General features: G+C 42.2%; 1 protein-coding gene across 2 annotated transcripts in view; it reads left to right on the forward strand.

The window, feature by feature from the left end:
- INTS12 (integrator complex subunit 12) overlaps nucleotides 1-20,579 on the forward strand; it is an 87,638-nt gene that overhangs the window by 2,442 nt on the left and 64,617 nt on the right. The window contains exons 2-3 of one of the 2 annotated variants that reach the window (XM_085641410.1): nucleotides 11,972-12,127; nucleotides 18,697-18,857. In XM_085641410.1, coding sequence (XP_085497536.1) covers nucleotides 12,034-12,127; nucleotides 18,697-18,857 — 255 coding nt within the window. In that variant the 5' untranslated portion in view covers nucleotides 11,972-12,033. The remainder of the gene's footprint in view (nucleotides 1-11,971; nucleotides 12,128-18,696; nucleotides 18,858-20,579) is intronic. The other variant, XM_085641411.1, reaches the window with a different exon arrangement.

The raw sequence follows: 20,579 nt of genomic DNA on the forward strand, positions 1-20,579 counted from the left end.
TGACTTCCATCATTTACTGTTGGAAGTTGGATTGCCTAGAGGGACAGATGCTACTCCCACACTACAAAACTAGTTCCTAGTCAGGCAGACACTGTTTATATGACAGCCTTGTCTACCCCTTAGTAGCATAGGACCGACACAGAAGGCAGCTCCAGAAAATGTGTTAAGCATTCATAGTGCCAACACAACACTCTAATCAAGGACCCACTCCGTAAAGCTCCCGGACCATTTTAATAAAATCAAAAAGTATTTTATGATTAGATGGAGGCTTAAAAGACAAAAATTGGATTATTCACTGCAAAGTTATAGTCGGGTCCACTGAAATTGTGTGGCAATCGTGGACCAAATTATGCAACAGGGCTGACTATATTGTGTACCTAGAAAAGCCAAATAATGCAGCATAAAGTGGCGAATTGTGTGATCGTTTAACTTCATTATTTAGTTATATTTACTCATGTTAACACACCCAAACACATCAATATGCAACTAAAAGATGATGAGTCAACCTTAAGGGAATGGCCTTCTACTACGCTGCAAAATCTTGCTGCATTTTTAGTAACTTTTGATCCATTTGAGCTAGAAACTATTTTTTTGTTAAAATCTTCAGATTATCCTGCAGATGATGGATTATGTAGGAAATGCAGCAAATCCATAACGATGTGGAAAACTCCGTGGCTTCAGAATTGCTTCATAAAGTGACAGTTCCATTCCACTTGGCTTTTTCTTTCTGCATGAACAATCAATGAAAATGCCCATGCAGTACTCACAAGTGGCCGCTGGAAGCTTCTTCCCCTCCAGTCACGCAACGCGATTCTTCGCTCGAGGCTGACTCTAGCCTTCAGTCATGCTTTAGAACCTGGATGAGACTCAGTTGTCTTGTGCAGGCAGGCACAGTTCACAGCTTCCAAACGTCAGAGTATCTATAGGGGTGTCTCTGGCATGCAACTCCATGGCAGACAGTTACTCCCTGGTCTTTCTGAGTCTGTCTACGCCAGTTGACAGTACACCCTTCTCCTCTGCTGCCAGCCCAGTCCTTTGTGTTGATTCTAAAGTCTTCAACACCTTCTGGAGAGTCTCCTTTCTGGATACAAGTTCGCAGTGAGTGTAAGTTACTTCTGCCACTCATTTTCTAGTTCCAAAAATGAATATTCAACAAGTTCAATGCTAGATGAGTTACAACTGGTCATCTAGTCTGCTTTCAAAGAAAAGTCCTTGGGTGCTCTCTGATGATCGACTGATTGCTCCAACAGAGGGATCCGTCTTGAAACTGAAGTTTTGGTATAACACAACATATAAGTCTTGGTCAGGGTGGGTCACTCACCCGCCCAAAGTACAAGCAGATTTGATCTGCTCCCAAGTTCTGCATCACTCAAACCTGCATGGGTATGTCTGTCTGTCTCAGACTTCTAGCTGTGTATCAGTATGGTTTTGGTAGCTACTCAGCCCCACACAGCGCCCACTGTCCACTACAGATTATTTTATGCTTGGTGCTTTCCGAGGCACTCAAGCAAAGGACAGGAAGCAGCACGCCTGTCCTCAGTCCAGTCAAATCCAGTCCCATACTTTTCACTGAATCACCAACAGATGTAGCAACTAGCACAGTTGTGTCGGAATGGCTTACAGTAATTCCCCACAACTTCAGTGTACACCAACCTCCCATGTGTGGCAAAGGCCCGCTGTGTCAGTGGCCAGTTCAAGCTTTTTAAATGTTTATATTAGTAACTTTCAAAGACTGGACTGCTTTTTGCGTAGGAAGCTTACATTGGTTCCCTCCAATTAAATACCAACATTGGTCTCACCTAAACTGATTTTTAACCGCTAATTTTAGGCTTCAGTGGATGATGACATGCTGAAAATATATCTTTCCCTCTCTTCTATCCCAGGCCTGACAGTTCCTTTGAATATTCACTGAAGGATTTTCCTCTCTTATCTCCTTCCAGGCAACGTAGGAGGGTGGCGATCCTCCCAACCCCTTTTTCCCCACTGCAGATGACCCCTGTGAGGTCTTGAAATGCAAAGCAGCCTGTCTGCAGCTCTCTCCTGCATAGAACAGACTGATTGTGTTCCTTTGGGTGAGAAACTTAATAAATCAACTTGTACACCATAAAGGAAACTCATGCATTGAGAACCCAATTAGTGGTTTCTCAATGGGCAGAGTCAAAATACCAGTAGTGTGTAGAAGAGAAAAAGGACAAGAACCATGTGAACAAAAACGGATTTCCTACAGAAACCCACCAGAATTTCTCACATTTTTCACAACCTTGACATTTGAACTTCAGTTATTCATTTTCTTGCATATTTATTGTAATCCTATGTAATTTCTCGCTGCTTCTTTCCAGTCATGCTCCTGTATCGCTTCACCTTACACTACACAAACATTTGTTGTTCCTTCATCCTCATTTTTGTTTATAGGTCTCGCCTGAGCCAGCTCATGCGCTGCTCTGGCGAGACTTTTAGTAAGTGCGCTTTTGAAAATGCTGCCATGGCCTAGAGTTTACAGTTACGCGCACGTGCGATCAGTCGCCATCTGGCTTTCCTCAGGCGCCATCTGGCTTTCCACCCTTACACTCGCAGCGGCTTTCATCGCTCGCGATTACTTTCACGGCCGCGCGGCCAATGCTTGTGTGTTATGTGTTGTGAGCGTGTTCCTACAGACCTTTCACACCCCACACTGAGGACCAACATTGGAGATCTGCATGCATTCAGCACCATGGACAGGGCCCTTGCACGCATCGTATGTACGGCATGATTGTGTGGTTGCGTGTCACTTTTTCACCAGGTTGTCGGGTAGCACGCTTGTGTTTGGGTCTGGATGTGCAGTTTCAGTAGCCTAAACAGGACACACGCATACACCTTTACTTAAAATCGCCCTAGTGATGAGCCGAGTCTATCCTTCCGCACCTTAGTCAGCACGCAAGCACATTTCTGTACTTAGTGTGCACTTCAGACCCTTGGACAGCCGCATGCACACCACTTTTCTTATCACCACCGTCGTGTCGCGATGTGTCTTGCCATCAGCACCCTGGAGAGGAAGCACATAGAGCTCTTAACTGTATGTAAATCACCCGACCTTATTTGATATGGTGTCCCACTTTCAGTGTCATGGCCAGCACGCACTCGCGCATCGTTAAGCAAAGTAGCTCTCTGCGTCTTTGTGCAGACATGTGTCCTGTATTTAGACCATGTATTTGTTAGAACCGGTTTCTCTCTCTAAATTCTACTTTCGTAACTTAACGCCATTTTTTATTTAAGCACTTTTGGACTTAGTCCATTAAAAAAGCTTAATGTGTGTTCAAAGCAAAATGCCCTGCTGCGGCACCTCAGAAGTGTTTTCAAACTTTAAAATACGTTTTTCCCTTGAAGGTTTCCAGTAGGCCCGTCTTCATCTCCCTGTGACATGGTAGGACTCTTAGAAAGAAATTGACAGCTGTGATGCACCTTGTGTCCCCAGATTTCAAAAGCTGAAGTCAAACTTGCATCTCGCATAACTTATTAATCTTCCGTTTTTAGACCTGACCTAGATATGGCTTTAGCTGTCTTGCCAGCCTCATGATAAACAAGCATTGGCATAGCCAATAGGTCTCGCTTTTGGGACCTTATAAGTATTTAGTTATGCAGCACAATATCCTTGGTGTAACAACATCAACTGTTGCATGGCTAAACACTTGTAAGGTCCCAAAGGCGAGACCTATTGGCTACGCCAATGCTTGTTCACATGTATCACTCGTCTTTCCTTATCAATCTGGAAAGGCAGTCTGCAACCTTACTGCTAATTCCTGTTCTGTATTCTATTGAAATATCACATTCCCTTTGTGATATCAACAATTTACGTATCCAATTCGATATTAAACCCAAGCCCTGACACCGTGGTGTGACCTAGCATGTGGCCGATCGGACACATCGTTTGAGCGCTTCGCCTAACCTGCCAAAATCCCACTTCATCCTTCCCCAAAAGCAAATTGCACTGCACAAAACCTGAGTGCATTGGAGCCTTTTTAACACCCCAATGCTAAACCACCCGGGTCAGCAGCTGTTGTGCCCTGTGGCAGGGAGGCAAAGCGGGGTAATGGGGTGCAGCCTGGTGCTCCAGGTAGCCTCCTAGGTCCTGGTGGGCATGTGCAGTCTTCTGCTGCTTGAGCTGCTCCGGGCTATCTTTAGACCTGGAAGCGGGCCGCTTTGCTAGACTGGCTGTTATTGAGGAGTCTCGCAAAAGGCTGGAGGCCCTCAGATAACAGCTGGAGGGTGGTAGCGGCCTGGAATGGCGTATTCACAGCCTTTGAGATGGTGCACCCTCACCTCTCGTTCCCTTTTGTGGTGGAGGGTCTCCTGGGACAGTGTGAGGAGACCCACTTTGTTCCGTGGGCTGCTGGGTAGGAGTCTTGCGGCTTACTGAGAGGCCCTACGGGTTTTGTGCTGCAGCAGCCTGGAGTAGCGTGGTCGTGGCAGTGAAGATGTGGTGCTGGATCTCCCCTCACCCTGCCGAGCTTATCGCGGCACCATAACTTTAGGGTTGCGGGCACACCACAGCACTGGAGGAGTCCTTACTGAGGCCATGAGCAGATGCCAGATCCTCTCTGCATGCAACTCGACGAGCTCGTGGGGGAGCAGTCGAGAGCGCCAAAACTGGTAGCAATACATGGCCCATGAGAGGCGCCAGAGGGAAAGATTTACTGTATCTACTTCGCATAGATCTCCATAGGCTGGGAGACCGAGATAAACCGGCTAAGTGTTCAATCGGAGACTTGCAATCGCAGATGAAAATTCTGATAGAGCAAATGCCCAAAATATAGACCGGTGACTAGGCATGTGGAAGACACAGTGGAGAATGCCAAATGTTGCTCCCGGTGCAATAATCTGCATCTGCCTGGATTTCAGGAGGGTGCAAAAGGAGTGTCATGAGAAAAGTTTCTTGAGGACTGAATCATTCATAAGTTTCAATCGCAGGGACAGTCAAAAGTTGTTTGCAGTGGAAGGAGCACATAGAGCTCTCATTGTAAGGATGCCTCTGGGTTATCCTCCCTGAGCGCTCATAGCACGGATGTTAAATTACAAAGGTCAAGACTGTATTTTGAGAGTGCCTAGAAAAACGGGCACTGTTGAGTTTGAGAATCATAAAACTGCTATGTACCCAGACTATACTCGAAAAGTTCAATCGCACCGAAAGTTTTTTCTGAATTTGAAGCAAAGCTCAGATCAGTGAACCTCCCCTATATGTTAATGTATCCTGCCCGTTTTAGGGTGATAGCAAATGAAAAGACCACCTTCTTTGAAAGACCCTAGGAGGTTTGGACATTGCTGGGGATGGGGGAGAATGTGCCTCGGTTGAGATGGCAAAGGGGTCAGACCCGCCCAGGCAGAAGTGGCAATAGAGAGTGTCATGATTCGAGAGGACTTTTGGGGCATCAAACCCCAAGAGTGATGGTGCAAGAGGATGACACCCTGAGGGGCAAAGAGGAGGCATCTACAGGAGAAACCATGACGGCCGCTGCTTCCTCTGAGCACTTGGAGGAGTTGGTTGAGGTGCTCATCATTGGCACAACCATAAATTATGGCTATTTGTCTGGATCACATACTTGGGGGAGAGAGTATGGGGGAGCATAGGCTGAAGTATTTAGGAGCATCACCTGGTCTGCACCCGGAGGGGAGGGGCTAACCGTTGATGGGCACTAGGGGCTTAAGACCCACTTTGGTGACAGTAACTGTGTTGAAATACTTTGGGGCTATTTCTTGAGCTTCTTGAATGCTGATTTGTAAAATGGGGCATTTGTTACGGGGTAGAGTAAGGCAGCTGCAGGGGGATCCCCTGCAGTACTTTGGCCTATCTGGCCTCTTCCTTTATATTGTACATGTTAGTGATGTGACTTCTTCATACAGGGGGATGGGGAGGGCTTAGTATATGTTTTACTGTTGGGGGACTGTGCCAAACATAGGTACAGGATTGTGGTCAGACCAGTTCTTGCCATGTTGAAATGTTTACTCCGCGTGGGTGGGTTGAGCTTTTGGGTGTTTCTTTTTGTTTTATAATGACTTTTACTGTCGCATGGATGTCCTAGTTACCCAGTGGAGAGACTAGATGCATGCCGGATGGGTACTCCTTCTCCATGGGATGGTCTGTGGGAAGTGTCACCCGTTTGGTCATGCACAAAAATGGACATGTTTAACCGGTGTAGATCGATCACATGAGATGTGAGGGGTCTTGGCAGCTATGTAAAGTGATAAAGGGTCCTGTCCTTTCTCAGACGACACAAAGTGAGCATAGTTTGCCTGCCAGAGATCCCTCTGATAGTCTGAACAAACAAAGCTGAGAAAGAAATGGGGGGTCAGGTAGATGTACACGTCCACATACTCTGCATACCCTAAGAGCGTGTGCCCATCTTTACATGGTCCTATGACAGATTTTCAGCCCTTTGACTGGCGGTGCTGATGAGACTGAGGAGTCTGACTGGGTTTGTGTTGGACCTTCCCCCACGACAGTGCCTGCTGTTGTATAATACCGGAAAAAATAAAAATGCAGTTCAAATTTCTGCACCTGGCACAGATCCTATCGAAGAGATGGGTAGTGATAGGATGGTTAGGGACTAGAAGCCCTGCCTTGTCTTTGTGGGTTATGAATGCAACCAACTGGGTGCTGGTAGGGAATACACATATTAGACTGTCTCGAAGGGACAATACGGTAACTGAAGATTTGGACACCTGGGTGGAAATCTTGGGAGTATTTGAGGAGGGGTGCCAGGAGATGCATTCAGACACAGTCAGTGGACTCGAATGATAGTACACACAGTGTTTGGGCTGGGAGAGGGACAGAATATTTGGAGAAAGATAACAGACCACACAGGGAATTGATAAATCTACAAACAAGCATTAGCAAAGCCAATAGGTCTTGCTATGGCTTTACTTTAAAAAAAAAAGTATATACCGATCTGAGTTGGATTGGTAAATTAAAAGCATTGGGATTCTGGAATACCAAAAAAAGCAAACCCAAGCCAAGAGAACCATTTTTAAGACCACTTCAGGAGCAACCACTGGCAGTACTGCGGACACTCATCCCCAGTCACAGATCTGGGTTGTATCCATCATCAAGGACAACGGGAGAGTGGGCGGGATGAAAGTAAAAGATAATAGGAAATTACTAAAGAAGCAGAGGCAAGAGAAAAAGTAGTGCTGTTGCCATAACATATGGCACGTATTGAAAGGATCCATGCAGCAGGGGAAAATGCCAGGGTGAAAACAAAACCGAAAAATTCTCAACTCAATGCTGCCTCTGCAAACTGACCCAGTGGCCCCCAGCAGAGAGGTGCTGAGTCCCCTAGTTACCACAACCCTGGGGACCGACATTGGCCTCAGGCTAGTGTTTAGTAATTGGTGAGCGGAAGTATGAAGCCCTGATTAAAAACTAAAAAAAGGGAAAAGACACTAATCAATTCACGGTCAATGGTGGAGACGGACTGGGAGAAGTGACAGTTTTTTTTTTATTATCCTAACTCATTGTACACTATTGGTAATGGAGTAAGGTGTAGACTACTGTTCGCTCAAGAATATTGTGAACAAATGTGGAATCTTAGTGTTGCCATCTAAACAAATATCCACCTGTTTTTGACCTTTTGCTGAGGATGAGAGTGCTCCTGATAGGGTTGCAGGAAACCAAAATTATTGTCAGAGACAATTTGTGGAAGTCTACCTGTTTTGTTAACCAGGGATATGCAATAAAAGCTATTTGAATCTCCCTTTCATGTTCTGCCTCCCTTCTAGAATCGATATGTAATCATTCTTGGATGCACCTCCTTATTAGCTGTGACACGGAAACCTTTACCATTCCTGTTCTTCTTGGGATCAAGGCCAGTGATGGAAGTTGGGAAAAGAGGGAAAACAGAGACACGTAACACCACTCTGACTTGTCACTTCTGTTGATCAAAGATGTCTGCAAGCTGTAGCAGATATCTACAAGAGAAACTGAAATCTTAAGTAGCTTGTTATAAACCGGGTTTTAGCTTAACTGTAATAAGAAATGGATATATCCATAGCAATATCTCTGCATAACTGGTTCTCTGTACTCTTTTAATTCCTGAAAAGTAAACCAATGAATGAGAAACTTAAATATACAAACACTAGCACTTCTCCCTATGGTTTGAATATTTATGTTCAGCTTTGTCAGTGTGTACTCTGTTGTGAAAGATGAATTCTAGTTTCTACTTCTGTAAACTAACCAACATTGTTAAAATTCTGTTCTTCCATAATTGTGGCAATTTGTATGTGCATACTAGAACACCTTAAGAATACCTTATGTGTGACATTCAGATATACATGTGCAACATAGAACAAGGATTCTTAGACTAGACTATCACGGGACAACATTAATAATATGTAACTACTACCAGACTTAAAAGAGGTTCTATAAATGTTCAATAAATAGTTCCAGCTTTTTTCATCAAAACACAACGTTCTAAATACTACTCTGTATTCCAGTGTACATCAACACAAATAAATAGTTAGCAAAAGGTCTTGACAAAGTAATCCGATTTCCATGTATCGAGGCCATGGCTGCAGCAACATTGTATTACGATTGCCTAGCAAAGATGCCATGGGCCATGAGGGACGTTTTAGTCAGATATCCATGTTTCATTAGCTGATCCATCCATTTCCTCTTATAAAAAGGCCCATTGTGATCCCTTCCTCTACAGGGAAGTAGACCCCCCCCCCCACCCCTACACGTTTTTATTTTCCATTAGAAAGGGTACCTAGCAACTTCTGGCAACATGTGACCCCTTCCTGTAATGGGAACTATCTCTTTCCCACAGAAGGATAGGTTTCTCATTAGAGAAAAGTGCCTTACAAGCTGTAGCACCAAGACAAGTCTGTTTTATCTATTAACCCACCCAGTGGCTGGCAGAGCGTTAAACATGGGGCCAGTAGCATAACATTCTCATAAAGTACCTGTTTCGGAAATCATGGAGTGCGTGGAAGATTTTCATAGCTTGAAATAGCCACAAAAAGGCAGGGTTCCTACTTTCTTCTGTGTTTGTGTTTTTTTAAATATAAATTATCATTGGATGAAATTGCTCTAATGTCTGGTAGAGATAAACTATACATTCTTGGCACACTTCCAGAGAAGGATTATTTATGAGTTTGTTCCTTAAATCTTGGTGTTTCAAGTAGAAGTATGCATTGTCTGCCCAGAGGGTCAGTTTTTAGTTCAGGTTGTTGGTAGAAGGGGGTTGGTAGGTGGTTCTCCAAAAGCATGATTTTATGCGTGATACAGGCCAGTTTAAAGTTGTTCCTTGCTTCAGTGGCGAGCCGTTCCAGAGTAGGCAAGGTGGGTTTGAATTTTCCTGTTCCGATGGCCAGGCTGGTGGGTGCGAGAAGAGCCTATTAACATGAATGCCTTTTTTTCTTTTTTTTTTTTTAGGGGAGCTAAATGCAATTTTGGAATTCCTTGGTTTAGAGAGCATATTTCCCAGTCTTGAGCATGCAGGGTTTTAGATCACATGCTTAAAATCTTTAAAATGGATGAAAGAGTTGATTCCCCATAGAAGCAGGTTAAAATTGAGTACCCTTTGCCATTGTGTTAGTATGTGATTGCAGATTGAGGTTCTTTTAATTTGTGGGTTACCATTTATTACGCTCTTAGATATTGCATGCAAAACAGTAAAAAAGCTGTATCTATCCAGGGACTTGCAGTTTGCACCACGAAAATGTGTCTCGTAGATTCTCAGAAATGTAGGGTTATATCTATTTTTTGATTTAAGTACCACACAGTGGTACTTAAATCACAAGGCCTCACAGTGCACGAGGCCCCGAGCTCCAGGTGGCCCCCTCAGCACAGTCCACTGGCCTGAGAGCTCCTTAGTGAGTCGAAGGGGGGCCCAACCATTTACTTTGCAGTGGGCCCCCCTCAAGTTTTCTTACCCCACTGGTACCATAACTCTTAATGTTATCACTTAAGCCACATCGCAATTGTTTTGTCTGAGGACGGGGAACAGATGGGAAAACTCTGCCTTAGCCACCATTACCATGTGTGTGGAGCCAATGAAGTTTGAAAAAATGTATGTACATGCCAATTGGTGCAATAAACCAAACTAGACTAACTTAATCCAACCCACCCTTCAATCTAGGAAGCATCTGTTGCTCAAATCTAAAGCTGTCCCCATAACTTTGGAGTGGTTATGCCCCTAGTACACTTCTCCGTAGCCACTTTGAGGCTGTTGGGACTCCGCAAAGGCTTAACTGTGGGATTAGTGGCCTATTCTGCATTTACTTCCTGGAGTGCAGAACCGCCAGTTCCAGTTTAACGCAATGTCTCCCCTCACCCAACAACCATTATGTGGTTTCAATACACAGTACTCCGTGAAATGCAAACATATTTGGTTGAGCATCCTGAACAGGAAGAGCAGTGTCTGTTAAGGTTTTTGCCTACATCAGATCTATATCTTCAATATTATTGGATCAAATATACGACTCGAAAAATTAAACAGCTATGGCGTCTTTGGAATGGAATGAAGTAATGGATAACTGCAATCTTAATATAATTGGCAGTCCTTGCCATAATTAAACTACATATATACTAGAGCACATGTGAAGCAAACGGTTATGTAATGAAATGCTTAGGATGTAGCCCACCAAAATGATATTCTCTTTATGTATTTAAACAGTATGGTTTCCAATGGTCTGCAGGTTTACAATTACATAGTAATTATTCTCAGGCTGATTCTGTTTCTATTCTTTCTTGGTCTCCCTCTTTTCAACTGGATAGGAAGGAATACCTGCACTGCTGACCGAATAAAAAAAAAAGTCTTCCAGCTAGATACTGTCTCGTTACATGTTTTGAAGTCTTCCGCTCATCACGAAATTGGTCCTGCTCCTAATTTTGTGTCACTGACTACTTCAGCCCAGGTCTTAAAATTCTTTCTGCCATGTAGGATATCCCTAACAAGGGGTTATCTTTATGTTTTGTGAGGAAGAGATGGAACATAAATTAGGTACCATAATAATCACAAAAGGTACAATTTCTTTGTTGTGTCATTTATAGTTCTTCCTTTTATCCAGCTGGTTGTGATCCTAATCTATCATCTTTAAATGTTAGCTCTGGCGGAATGACCATGACGTGTTGGAGGCTGAAGCACTGTTGTATCATAGATTGTAAGTTTGCATAAGTGTCCAACTGGCAATAGTAGCCTTTGCGGTGATGAAAAAGGTGATCTGATATCCGAAAAGTTATCAATGTTTCCAAGTGAAATTAAGTGGGCCTTGAAACATAATCTAAAGAGACTTGGAAGCATGAGATCTCAGTAGAAAGACTTGAATAGTCACTTCATGTTTAAGATAGAATTTCATCAAAACTTTAAGAATGAAAGCTGGGGCAGCTCAGTATTACTTTTGTTTTAAGGAAAACCAAATACATGGGCCCTTTAAGAGATGAGCTTGTAGCTTGCCTATCTTCTTTCAGAAGTAATAGCAGCATATAATGCCGATCATGTTAGATCAGGTAATAAAATCCATCAGCAAAATACAAAGATATAAAATGCACTAAACTTCCATACAAAGTAATACATCAGCAAGCTTAAATACTCTAAAAAAACGGCTACCTAATCATAATTCATAAAAAGTGCAACTTCTAAAGCAGCAGATGGGTTGTCCTTACACAATATTTTAATTCTCTCCAGCCATGCTAAAATGTAGAAGCAGCAGTCACTATATGCATACTTGTATCAGTTGTGCATATCTTGAAGGCATTTGTGCATTCTCTTAAACCCAATAAAAAGCATTGTGAGGTGACCCACCTGGCTCTTTGGTTGGATTATATAGGACAAAAAAGCAACCCATGTTCTGTGGAATAACAGGACACAGTTTTTTCCTTGGTAACGGGAGACGTCCAAGAAAATGTAAAAAAAGGTATTTGTGGAACACCATTTCAAATGCAAACTTCTTAAAAACCGAGGATTTATATATTGTAAAAATTCCTCATGTTTGACTACAGGTCTTTGGTGCAAAAATGCCTGAGTCCGACTACAAAATGAAGCTGGCGATTCCCTTTTCTCCATGTATTGTTGTCAGTACCTGGCCTTCACACTATCCACTGAGGCTGAACAAATAGATGACGGATTGTACCAGCTCTCCCTCGGCTCAAGACCAAGTAAGGACCTCTTCACATAGTTCAGCTAGGGGGTAGACTCAGCCCGGGGGTGACTAATCATGTTGCTGAGTACGTTCCTATGTAGTTTCAGCTCTTCAACACACCATATGTGAAGTTTTTTTAATGAAATGGGTATTCATTTTGAAAAGTTCTATAATGGGCTTAACCTTGGGGGCAATAGAGGGAGATTCAGCTGTAAATTCAATTGTGACTTTATGAGTTTGTTCTCTTCTAACCCTAGCTCTGCCACATCACCATACCCCCTAAGCTCTGTACTTCATAGTGCGACATTGATAGCTAGATCAACATTGGTAGCTTGAACTTTCTAAATTTCCATAGTGGGGAAGTTAGGTAGGTGTCTGTACACTTGGCAAACTTTAGTATGGCCGAAGCCCTTTGCTTAATAACATGGGAGCTCTTCATAATTTGTGGTGCCCCGGAATTGGAACCGGTTAACTTTATTCCCATATTGTCTAAATCTTTGACTGTCTCCAAAGAATCCTCCCCCAAACTGATCTTTCCCCTAAATTCTTGTGACTATTAAAACCCATAAACTTTAATTTCGTTAAATTGACTTCCATTTCATGGCTGTCACAAAATAAGGAGAACCTGTGCAACAAAATGTAAAGGCTATTCACATATTTTGATGTAAGGAGAGTCTCGTCGACAAAAAAGTAATGCTGGTACCCTCTGGCCAATTAAAGTTTGGACCCCCTTATTAATATTCATTTTTTCTGTGAGTTAGCCATTTGAGCCCCATCTAACCTGGGCATAATTATCCTCATGGTGGCATATTAATATCTTTAAAAGTTATGGGAGGGCTCCAGTGTCTGCACAAACTTCCCACTATCTTGGCCCTGGAACCAAGTCGAAAGCTGCTGTGAGATTGACAAAGGTAACACAAACGTCCCCCGAACCCCTAACGATAGCCGCTGTCCTCCACTTGGTCATCATAAATCTGAATACCTGGTCCACAGTTCCAATTCTTAATCTAAATCCTACTTGGTAGTGACTTAACATGTCATTTTGTCTCATTCAATCAGTTAGCTTTCCTGGACACATAATGTTGTTTTCCTTACCAATATGCCAATGTCACAGAATGCTTGTGTTTTGAATAGTTTGTGCATTAAAGAATCGTGAACCATCCTGGAGATGCCCAAAAGGATCAGTATCCCTGATTAAATTATATAAGTGGAGAAGACTACCTTCTAAGTGCATCATTGTATAAGGATTAACCGTCTCTATGCCTATCGTGATATTCAGCAATACCTGAGAAAAAAGTTTGTAAGCGAGAACACTATAGCTTTGGAACTAGCGAAATATGTCATGAATTCTAAATCATCTAAAAGATTATGGCGGTGTTCAGGAGCCCAGTGACAAAAGTACAGCCATTTGCTCTCATAAAATCTTTTCTAGCCACACTATTTATTTCTTACAACCCCAGGTGTACATGCTGTCGTTTTGAGGAACCAGGTTCTCTCAGCAATAGGAGGTAGGCAGTTAATCAAATCCCGTCCCATTAATCTTGCAGAATTGAGAGATTTGGAAGTTTGATGAAGTTGTTGGAGGGCAGAATCTAGTTCAAAATCCAAATCTTTCTTAGCCTAAAGGGGACCAAGTAGCCTTTCTATGTTGTAGAAATTGTACCGTTTTTGGAGAGCCCTCTGAATTAAGTGAGTTGGCAGAAGGGCATAAAGACTGACCCCCCCCCCCCCCATCTCAAATGTAAACTGAGATCATTGGGCATTGTCCTTCTTCACAGACAGATCAGTCATTAGCACCCACATTTGATGACAGGTGTCTGGATAATGGATTGATTAGCCCTTCATGAAGTGCATGGTGCAACTGCACTCTGTCTGCTTCTCTATTGTTTTCTAACCAAGATTAAAGGCCATTAGAATAATATGGTTTTAAAATACCTAGTACCAAAAGCTGAATTGCTAGATGATGCTGTTGCATCCTGCTTGTTCAGAGGTTACTGCTGCAGTGTGTGGTACGACTTTTCTTCTTCAGAAAAGGAAGTAATGCCCCTAGGAATACAGCCACCTGCTTCAGCTGAATTTAGTGTTTAGTTGCCGGCAGTGGGTGTACCATCGGCACAGAGATTAATCAGTTATTATCATTCATTTTGTGACTGATAGTGTTGATGTTTGGCTACATTTGACTGAGGAAGCCACCAAGAGGGAGATGGCACTATTTTGATTGTACTAACAAACTTTAATTGTGGCTCCCGCTGTTGGCCTTTATGAAGGGATAGATGAGCTGCACAGCTGACATTTGTTTTCCACGCGAACAACTGCCTTGTTGATGTTTTTGTGAAGTTAATGTGAAATGTGTAATTGTTTCTGCTTCTGTTATCTGGCCACAGATTACCTCTTAACTGTGGCTATAATATTACCAGGCACAGGATGAGATGAGACTTCTCAACATTCATTGAGAAGCCTAAACTCTCAAGATGGTTACACACCAACTGTAGGTCTTTGCCAACCTCTTACATCGACTGCCCTTATGAGCTGGTTGTCAAGCTAAGCTTGTCTGTGAACTTTACAAGCAATGATGGGAGAACTACTAGAGAGAACAGATTTGGAGTATTACCGTTGAACCCAAATTCGGGTGTTATAGGTGGCTTCTGTATTGATATTGATGCCCTTCTGTGAAGGAGATGTGGCTTAATGGCCAGAGCTGTCGACTTTGGAACTGAGAACCAGGTTTAAGTCCTGGTGTCAGAACTCCGAATCTGACCTTGTGTAATGTAATCTGATGCTCATGTAAAGTGCTCCAATGCCCTCAGCCGAGTTTGTGCAATTTCAAACTGAACAAAAAAAACACTGATGTATTGAGACTACCTTGACAGAGACACAGACCTAGGTATCTTGAAGCTGTAGATATGCTGGTCAGTCCTCCTGATGGAACTCCTCCAGATTTTAATTTGTTCACAAGGAGCAATATTTTCAAGTTGTAGAAGTCTAGAATAGGCCTGATACCTTGGGCCATTTTTGTAGATCAAGTACCTTGGATAAAACCAAAGGTCTCCTAGAAGCTGAGAGAAGCTCTATCCACAAGAAGGACTGGTGAGCCGAGCAAAAAGGGAGGGGTGGTGGTTGGGTGCAGTGATGGAAGGAAAGGAGATCTGAAGAAGTCTGTATCACCAGGTGAAATGTAAAATGTTGCACTATTGAAATAGATTGAAAAAGAATATTATCCTTCTATAGGTGACCAGATTCAAAGAAAGCCAAATCAGAAAATTACAACAGGGTTAAAGGATGTGCTGTTCTCTGGTACGAGCTACCACCAAAACTGTTTCTTGGGAACACGAATCGAGGGGGATGTGAATTCTGAAAATTGTCATTTAAGAACATGTACTTTCCCACCTCTGATTCTCCTTCCTTGTTGAATGGCAGCATAAAACATTCCTCCTGTTACCCGCCATTTTGAGAAGCATCGTTGAATGGGATTTTAGTTCATTCTTCGATCCTATTTTATTTTACTACCTTCCTACATCAGTATTACTTCTTTATTGCTAACCTGTAAACTTATACATCAACCAGAACATCCGTCATCTGAACCCATGTTTACTTCGGGTCACTTGTGAATCAGATTGATCAGTGATGTTTTTAGGCCCTCAGTTAGTCCCAAACCTAGGTTATTCTACATTATCCTGACACATCCAAGGAATTAAGAAGGAATACAAAATTACTTTGGGGAGGAATCTGGAAACCTGTCTCAAACTTTCCTGCAGGCAACATCAAAGCATCAACCAGAAAGGCATTTATTAGAATCATATCACAGAAAAATAAAGTCTTCAAAACTGAAACATTTGAACAAAAAAAGTGTTCTATTAAGTAAATAGTAGCACCACTAAATCAAATGTGCAAATCCGTAAACATGAAACACTTAATTGTAAGTAAATTAGGCATTTGGGTATAAATGCAGGGCTTTGAGTTTAGAACCAAACTGCTAAATGTTTTAAAATGCAAATAAATCGGGCCATGTTGCTAATTTAATTTTTTTTAAACATAACTCTTATATTTACTCTTATCAAAGATGGGATTATTCAAACCAAAGGTCCAGAATTTGTTTTGTTTTAGTCTTATATTTATTAGTAAAGCTCAGCCAGTTGCCCAAGGGCGTAATGGCACTAGGGACAGGAACTATAAAAATAGACAGATGTGAGAGGAAAAGATAGAGAGAGCTCAATATTTAGCAGACCAGAGCAATTTTGAGATTTTTCCTGAATAGTGTTAAGTTATTTGTTTTGATGAAGATGGACCTGGTGGGCATCTAGAACCTAGATTCCTGAGGGGGTGGGGGAGAGGGGTCGTCTTTTATTCATTCCTTGTAACATCGGGGCATCAGCAAAAAAAAGAGATCCGGATCTAAGAGATTTAGTGGTGGTATGACACATCAGTAGTTTGGATAGCAACTTTGAGCTGGTGTGCTCGCTAACCCACATGCAGAATGTCATATTAGATGCGTGTTTATTGGGGGACCAGTGAAACGAGCATCAAGTGCTGATACATGTAAAACACAAACTTGTGAAACTCCAGTACAGACTGCACTTCCATGCCCTGGATCCTCAGAAAGCCTAAGGTTTAAAGCACAGCCATAGTCTGAGCACACTGGCATCAGGATAGGAAACTCTATGGCATATTTCTCCATTGTAATAAAAGGCTAAATCTTCTTCGCTGTGTGAAGAAACCATACACAGATGGTCCATACTTTCTGACAGCCAAAGGTTACTTGTTCAAACCACACCCTAAGGTTCTTAACTTTAGTTCCAGGAACAGAAATATTTACACAAGAATTCTGGCCGCACCCGTCATATTGGACACAGTGGACTACAACTATAATCATGGTCTCAACCTTACCACCGTTCAGTTTCAAGAAATTGGAAGACATCCAGTCCTGAATGGTGGCAAGACAGTCCTTGAGGTGCAAGATATTATCAGAGGACACATTGTTTAACCACACTAGGTCAGATAAATAAGACAGAACTGAGAAGCTGTATGTCATGATTAGTTCCCCAAAGAGTCCAAACATAGATGTTAAAAAGGATTGGCAAAACAGCATATGCCTGGCAAACCCCACAGCACAGTTTAATCTCTGTGAAACAAAAAGGAGGAAGGGCTATTACCCGAGTGCAGCCAATAAAAAGACCAGTTAAGGGCCCGATGTGCCAGTCAAATTCGTGCCAAATGTTTGATTAAGATGGAAAGGTTGACCATGTCGAAGGCAGCAGACACGTGTAATAACAGGAGGCAAGAGAGAAGATTTATATCCCTAGTATTAAAGTCATCTCTGTTGGCATTTAGAACAGTATCTGTGCTGTGTCCAGCTGAAGTCCTGCCCAGCACCCTCCAAGGTCACGAGGAGGGTCACTTGGTAAAGTGGTGCAGTATAATTCTGGTGAGTACAGGTCGCAGAGTGATGCTTGTCCTGGATCCAGATCAGCCTTCTTCCGAAGGAGAGTAATTAAGTCTTTCTTACAGAATGTAGCACAATGCCTACCTTAAGAGGTTTTAATGGGGATCATCCATTTTCATTAACCATAGCCAAGGATTTCAGTATGGCAATAGGACAGGGATCATAAAGAGTGCCTGACTTAAGCCTAACAAGTGCGCAACTGCTGTCTGCCTGATACCTAAGCGGAAGCTCTGTACATTTAACGGATGGGAGATCGAAATGCTGGAGGGATGTGATTGGGGCGGCGGATCTGGAATCTCTAATTTCTTTTCTATTTCACTGATCTTATTAGGAAAGGAAGTAAAGGCATTCCATGTACAATTTAAAACCTTCTCCTACAGAAAGCTTGTTTATGTTTTCGATCTTGCTGAAAGGGCAAGTGGATGGAATTGTAGATCCCGATATCGTATCCGATTTTGCATCTGTTTTGGAGTGGACTGTGACCTGCAAGCATTTGAAATGTGGGTAGCTCGGATCAGCTGTTAATGGACCAGGTGCGACAGTGTGGAGATTGCCATTTATCTCTAGGGAGATTTGCCCTCTTAACAAGAGCTGGAATAAAATGTTAGCCAACTTACTTTAAAATGTTGTTATTGGCAACTTTCTCACCATTACACTGAAAAATATTGTCATTCGAGAATCTTGCTGTCCATATATGACTGGTACGAGAGGAGAGGCAAAGTGTTGGGTGTACATCTATCACTGTCTAACCCTGCTTAATGCAAATGTCTTTTAATGTTGAAGGCTGTAATGATGAGATAATGATTTTAGATAAAAATATAATTTTGTCGTTGGGATAATTTTTTCAATAGAATTTAGATGTGGTTTGAGTTATTTTGGTTCCATTTCAACAATTACTTGATATACGTTTAGGGATAAAAATCTGTGCATTGGTCTTTACATGGAAAAAATGTCTGCCCTTAATATGGCATGGTATCTGTGGAGAATGGGTAGAGCTCACATACCCTTTTTGGTTTCTTGTCTCCAGTAGATCTGCTTGCACATTGTGACCTATTCTTCAAGAATGTTGATTATAAAGTTAATTCCCCAAAGGTCATCCTGTTTCAAGCTGCATGTTACAAGAAATGTCTCCGATTTTATTTCAGTCACGATGGCGGTTTCAGTCAATTCCGAGCTTGATCCAGTGTTTGTGAAGGCGCTTGGATACCTGCATTCGAAGAGCAAGGATTCTGCGGAAAGATTGAAAGCTTTGTTGGACGAATCCTTGTGTCGAGGAAGTGATTCTAGCTATCGCCTGCTACAGAAGGTACCATCCACCTGTTGGAAATGTATAGTTGCATCTCATGCTTTATTTGTGCTACTTTTCCAATGATATTGAGCATGGGCTAAATGCTCCCATTAATAAATAGTCCTAAATACTTTGACAATTATATCGTGAATGTGTGAGGCAGATTTTCACAGTTTATTACTAGTGCAGAATAGACTTGTTGAGATATATTGTAATCTCTAATAGCTTATTCCTTTTTTCCTTTTTTTTACCCCCTCCTTCCCTATTACATTGTGTTATAAAAACGCCAACACACCCATACTTGTTTGTAATTTTGTCTTTATTTTGTCTTTGAGTGAAGAAAGCTTATGAAATTGCAACCTTGCATTTTTATTTCTGGACATGCATGACCTGTATCTCATTATTGCTTCAGTGAAACACCTAGGCCCTGATTACAAGTTCAAGTCTAAATTCTGACCCTTGCACGAACAAAATTTTGCCCGAAGATCAGAATACCAAGTTGCGTGATAATTATCACACCCCTGGAGTTTTATCCTGACCAATTTTGGCATGTCAGACCACTGAATTTTATCCAGGGAAAATGACTGGAAAAAGGTACGACATGGAATTCAATGTTTTAAGCATTGATTGTGCTAGTAACACATCCTTTCTAAGTTGAAAATTCAGAACAGATGGTGTCTGTTACACTCAGTAAATACCTCAACCTGGGGCAATGGTGTTTCCTGGCTGTGGTAATTGCCTGTCCCATTTCCGCAGAACTTGTAAGCGAGGCTCAGTCTATTACTTCCTATTCAGATTCAGACATTCAGTGGCAGGTCAAGTTTGTCACAATATACATTTGAGGGTTTCTTCATAATCTCTCTTGTCAACAGCACGCATCAGAAACCATCAATTGCATGTCTTTCTGCTGATAATAGAAAGCAAGATGGAAAAATGTATTACTCCAGCCGTGGATCTTTCATGGATTTGTTTACTTCAATTATTCTGCATAGTCAAGCTGAAAATCCTATTTGGAAACATTAAAACATTACTTACAAAATGTGCTTGTTCAACATTGTAGTATGTACCACCTATCCACCACACGTGAACTGGTGACGTTCTAATGAAGTGAAAAGACTTTGAATTTTACTCCCCTCAAAGGCTTCTACGGCTCATATTTTCTACCACACTTTGAGTAAAAGGGAAAGCATCCAGAAAGTTGCTATTTAACTAACTAATCATAAGAAGAAAGGGCTAAAAAATAAGCCCAAAAGAAAAGCTACAGGCAAGAGCAGACCACTCAATTACAGACCCTAAATCTTTCTAAAGATCTATGTCTTGAGTTCCTTTCGAAAAATGATTTCTGGGCATTCCTGTCTCAGATAAGTGGCATGAGTGTTACATAATTTTGGGGTTAAAAAGCTAAAGTAACGTTCTCCCATGTGTGCTCTTTTAATGCTACGGACTACCGGAAGAGCAGCATTCTGGCCGACCTAAGTCTTCTATATGGCTGGTACGGCCTCACCAGAGGGAATAATTGCACCGACACATGGCTTTGAAGGAAACTCTTTTGTTCTAGGGAGCCAGTGCAGTTTTGCAAGAGCAGGTCCCGAGGGATAACTCCTAGAGAGATTTAGCTGAGCAGCTGGATTCTGTACTCTCTTAAGCTTTTACAGGCTTCTTTGCATAGCACAAATGTATAATGCATTACAATAGTCCACCCTGAACATAACTAGGGCCTGGGCTATTCTTTTCCTGTCT

Source organism: Triturus cristatus, chromosome 2_2, assembly GCF_964204655.1.
Source record: "Triturus cristatus chromosome 2_2, aTriCri1.1, whole genome shotgun sequence".
NCBI lineage: Eukaryota > Metazoa > Chordata > Amphibia > Caudata > Salamandridae > Triturus > Triturus cristatus.